This window comes from Physcomitrium patens, chromosome 8 (assembly GCF_059467195.1).
Source record: "Physcomitrium patens ecotype Gransden chromosome 8, ASM5946719v1, whole genome shotgun sequence".
In the NCBI taxonomy this organism is placed as follows: Eukaryota; Viridiplantae; Streptophyta; class Bryopsida; order Funariales; family Funariaceae; genus Physcomitrium; species Physcomitrium patens.
This window is the reverse complement of record NC_143417.1, coordinates 7,771,442-7,775,055: the sequence shown is the minus strand read 5'-3', so window position 1 is coordinate 7,775,055 and position 3,614 is coordinate 7,771,442. Positions and strand designations below refer to the sequence as shown.

Sequence of the window (3,614 nt, the reverse complement as noted above, 5' to 3'; positions counted from 1 at the left end):
CGGAATGCTTCCGCTCACCCCTGTGAATTTTTACATCCAATGACACGCACAACTCAGAAAACTAGGTGTGTGAAGAGTTAACACCTACCACTTAATAAAGCCATTTCACCCTTTGATTTAGAGCTACGATGTGAAACATAGAACGTGCTCCCAACCTTCGAGAACTTTAAATGCTTCCATGTAGCATGTTTGGGCTTACCAGACTCTTCGACAAACCTCAACTCCAAAATACTGTTGATATGTACAGAATCATCCAATTTGCACAAGCATAACAGTGTCCAATAAACAACAATGAGGACCAAAGTACAATTCAATCAAAAGATAATGAAACTAAAGACTTTACTTCAATGAAAACGTTCACCTTGCATACTTTGAACATATTGCAAATATCAGGGTACATTCTGGAACAAAATCAAGACTATTTTTGTTCCAAGAAGAACCATCACACTAACTTCGACAATGAAGCATAATCTTGGAATTCACACTACAGGTACGAATGAAGATTGAAGCTTTGAATCCCCCTAAGCATTTGAGGCTCAAGTAATTTTTTTTGAGAATATGATATGCATCAAGGAACAAACTAAACTAGGGTTCTCGAGATTAAAATTCCTTTGAATCTTGGGTCCCCACATAAAAGATAATACCATCTTCTAAAAAGAAGGATTCTTCCGATGGCACTACGGAGTCGTAAAGCATGTGGGCTTCGATCTCATCAGACACAATGATTTGAAGAACTGCCTCAAATCCCTGCGTGAAAGAAAGTAACCAGTTAGTCGACTAAAAAATTATAGAAAACATTTTGAAATGGTGCTGAAAACGGCGACCAGAAATATTGTATGCCAGTTTAGTTCTGAATCAATCGGACTGTATATTGCATCAAGCAAAACATAATTCCAGCTCAAACGTAAATTTCATCATCGTACAAGAACAAACCCGTAGACCTTCGTCACCGCTGCATCTTTGTACTTGAAAAAAGCCAAAATTACTGGTCGGGTGCTTCGGATCTTTAGAGCAGAAAAAAGAAGAAGAAGGGGGACCTCTTTCCTTGTTAGATTGGACATGAATTGCTCCTGTACAAATAACATGTCAGAAAAAAGCTGAATTCTTGTATGTACAGTTCTTTTACCAGAGTATTTGCAAAAAAAACACAAGTCTGAAAACAACAAAAAGAATCGGTAACAATCCTTTCAGGCTTTTCTCACCAAACATAACGATCTTGTAATTGATCATACTATGATCCTGCTCATCCAATGGCGTAGACAATTGGATGCAGATAACACATGCTCGCGTCCAGCCATGATTGTGACACACCGTCAGCCAGTGGCCGGCTGATTTGTCACACATCGGGACGCAAGCCCAACCTAAGATGCTCGCCCTAATCTGACAGCTCTGTACATTGAAAACTGCATTTCAAGCGTTGTAGAAGCTCGGTATGAATGACGCAGCACCGGAAGCATACTCATTCAAGCACTGGTCAGAGGAAACTTGGTTCAAATATCATGTGAGATCTGCAGGGGCCTCTTCATCCGAATCAAACTCCACCTGCATCTCCACACACTCAAGTTTCAGATAACCCAAGACAGAAATGAAAACCATATAGCCACATTGGAGAATCAATCCTCAGTCTCCACAAAGATTAGATGTGGTAAACAGACTTCAAACCTAGCTTCGTGACTTACTTAGAACTATACTTGACGCAAAAAAATCGTGTCATTTATTCGGAGTCTTCCAAATAAATCGTTAAATTCATTGTCATAGCTGTTTAGAGGTGTTCAAGTCCTCATTATAGCGAATAAAATGCAGAAACGATACTGATGCATACATTTTCATCTTTAAACCATTTGCCATTGCCATCCAGCCGCCAACCAGCTTCCCTCAGTCGTAGTAATCGCTCTCGCTCTTGTCGACGCTCTTGGCCCTCTTTTATACCAACCGTCGGTCCTGATTCCAGCTGTCCTGCCTTTCGTTTGCCCAAAACTTTTTGATGCCCACTTTCATGTGCAGATGATGGTTTCACTTTGACGGGAGGAATGGAAACTTGTAAGGACGTTGGTGACAAAAACGGCGTGCCTTGGTCAATTATCAGTTTCGTGTTAGGCACATCTCCTACTCTGCTAGGGTAACACACCACCTTGGATCCATCCAGCATTGCAAGTGCTTGAGCTGTGCACTTGCGAGTAGCTTGTATTAGAGGGGCACAAGCTTGAGAAGTGGACTGGCGATTCTGTGAACTGCGAACAGTATCTGTCACCTTATTAGCTTCAAGTGCTATTCTCTTCTGAATCTCATTTTGCAGACGAAGATCCTTCTCCTCGTGCTTTACCGCAGCTGCTTGATGTTTTGCACCTTTTCTATGCATCTGTTGAACATCATAGAAATGCGATAATTAACTAATACATACACTCGCGCAGGATTACTTAAATTTCATAATTATTACTTCTCAAGCTAGTGCAATTCATTTTCCACTACACATGTATTTCATCAATTGTGTGACGAAAAGCCCGATCAGTATGCGTTCCCCTCGTGAAACCCATTTTCACAGAGCAAACAGACGAGAAGACTTGCAAGCCGTAAGATGCAGATCAACAAAAGCTCTAAACCCTAACCCTAATTTCTCTCAGCACTCTACATCGATGAATTCGTATGAAAAGAAGTTGAACATCAAGCGACGCACAAAACTCATTGAACCACTCCTTTCACGTACAAAACCCTACGTCCAAATACATGGTTATCATTCTCAAAAAGGCTACGACATTAACAATGCGACGACAGCACAATGTGATCAAGTCCGGCTTACAATTAGCATTGGAAACGTGTCGAGAACGGGATGGTGTGGGCAAATGAGGCAGGCGAAACGTCCGTTAGACAAGTGGCGCCACTGGTTGGAGTACCGATCCAACTGATGGACATCGCCAAGCAATTGATCCACTTGGTGCTTGCGATGCATAGCTTCCGGCACCCAACTGTCCCCCCCATACGTACTCATCTCTCCAAGAACCTACCAAAAAGATGAAGACCTCCAGATTCTCCACACTCTTTGATGCTGATCGTATCCTGGGCAATTCAGACCAGCCCAACTCGTTCAGTCTCTCTCTCTCTCTCTCTCTCTCTCTGTGACGAATTTGTTCACGAGAAAACGAATACAACAAACCCTAAAATCCTCCTCCTCGTTGCTTCCAAGCCAAGGGTGACAAACATCATCTCCTAACGACAGACAGGAAGGATACGATCCATCCATCACGGAATTGCTCTCAGAAGTTCGCGGTGCACTCATCCCACCCTCTCTCCTGCGAATTTGAAAGCCTCGCCATCCTAACCGACACCGACACCCACACTAGTTATATATGTATATACTAGTATGGCCTGTGTGTGCTCCCGGTACACCCAGCTGTCCTCAAAGAAAATTCTATTTTCTTTGTTTTATTTCAAATCAACAAAAACCATTACATTGAATTGGTAATTTTGAATCTATCAAACTGATCTTTTTTTTCAATGTATGGTGTAAGGGGAAAAAACATGTTATTTTGTTCTAATTTTTACAGTAGAGATGGTTGTTTGATTATCCCTGCCTTTGTTTTTGTTTTATTTCTTTTGTACGAATTGTTTTAGTATCT

General features: G+C 41.6%; 1 protein-coding gene across 3 annotated transcripts; it reads right to left on the bottom strand.

The window, feature by feature from the left end:
- Positions 1-322: 322 nt before the first annotated feature.
- On the bottom strand, positions 323-3,309 carry LOC112285425 (uncharacterized). Of its 3 annotated transcripts, none has more exons than XM_090252428.1 (5): positions 2,798-3,309; positions 1,823-2,359; positions 1,203-1,542; positions 924-1,070; positions 323-747 (listed from the first exon to the last, which is right to left on the bottom strand). In XM_090252428.1, exons 1-3 carry the CDS (start codon positions 2,984-2,986, stop codon positions 1,498-1,500), a joined length of 771 nt encoding a protein of 256 aa, XP_090108554.1. In that variant the 5' UTR covers positions 2,987-3,309; the 3' UTR covers positions 323-747; positions 924-1,070; positions 1,203-1,497. The 3 variants fall into 3 exon arrangements, with proteins under 3 accessions (XP_090108554.1, XP_024382015.1, XP_090108555.1); XM_024526247.3 differs by having other exon boundaries at positions 934-1,070; positions 2,798-3,275; XM_090252429.1 differs by having other exon boundaries at positions 934-1,542; positions 2,798-3,257.
- Between the last annotated feature and the right edge of the window lie 305 nt (positions 3,310-3,614).

Excerpts from the sequence above, each read along its gene's own strand:
- LOC112285425 (XM_090252428.1), bottom strand. The coding sequence starts at position 2,986 with ATGAGTACGTATGGGGGGGACAGTTGGGTGCCGGAAGCTATGCATCGC. Across the intron at positions 2,360-2,797 it reads ACACGTTTCCAATGCTAATT|ATGCATAGAAAAGGTGCAAA; the intron begins GTAAGCCGGACT and ends GATGTTCAACAG. Across the intron at positions 1,543-1,822 it reads AATGGTTTAAAGATGAAAAT|GTGGAGTTTGATTCGGATGA; the intron begins GTATGCATCAGT and ends GTGGAGATGCAG.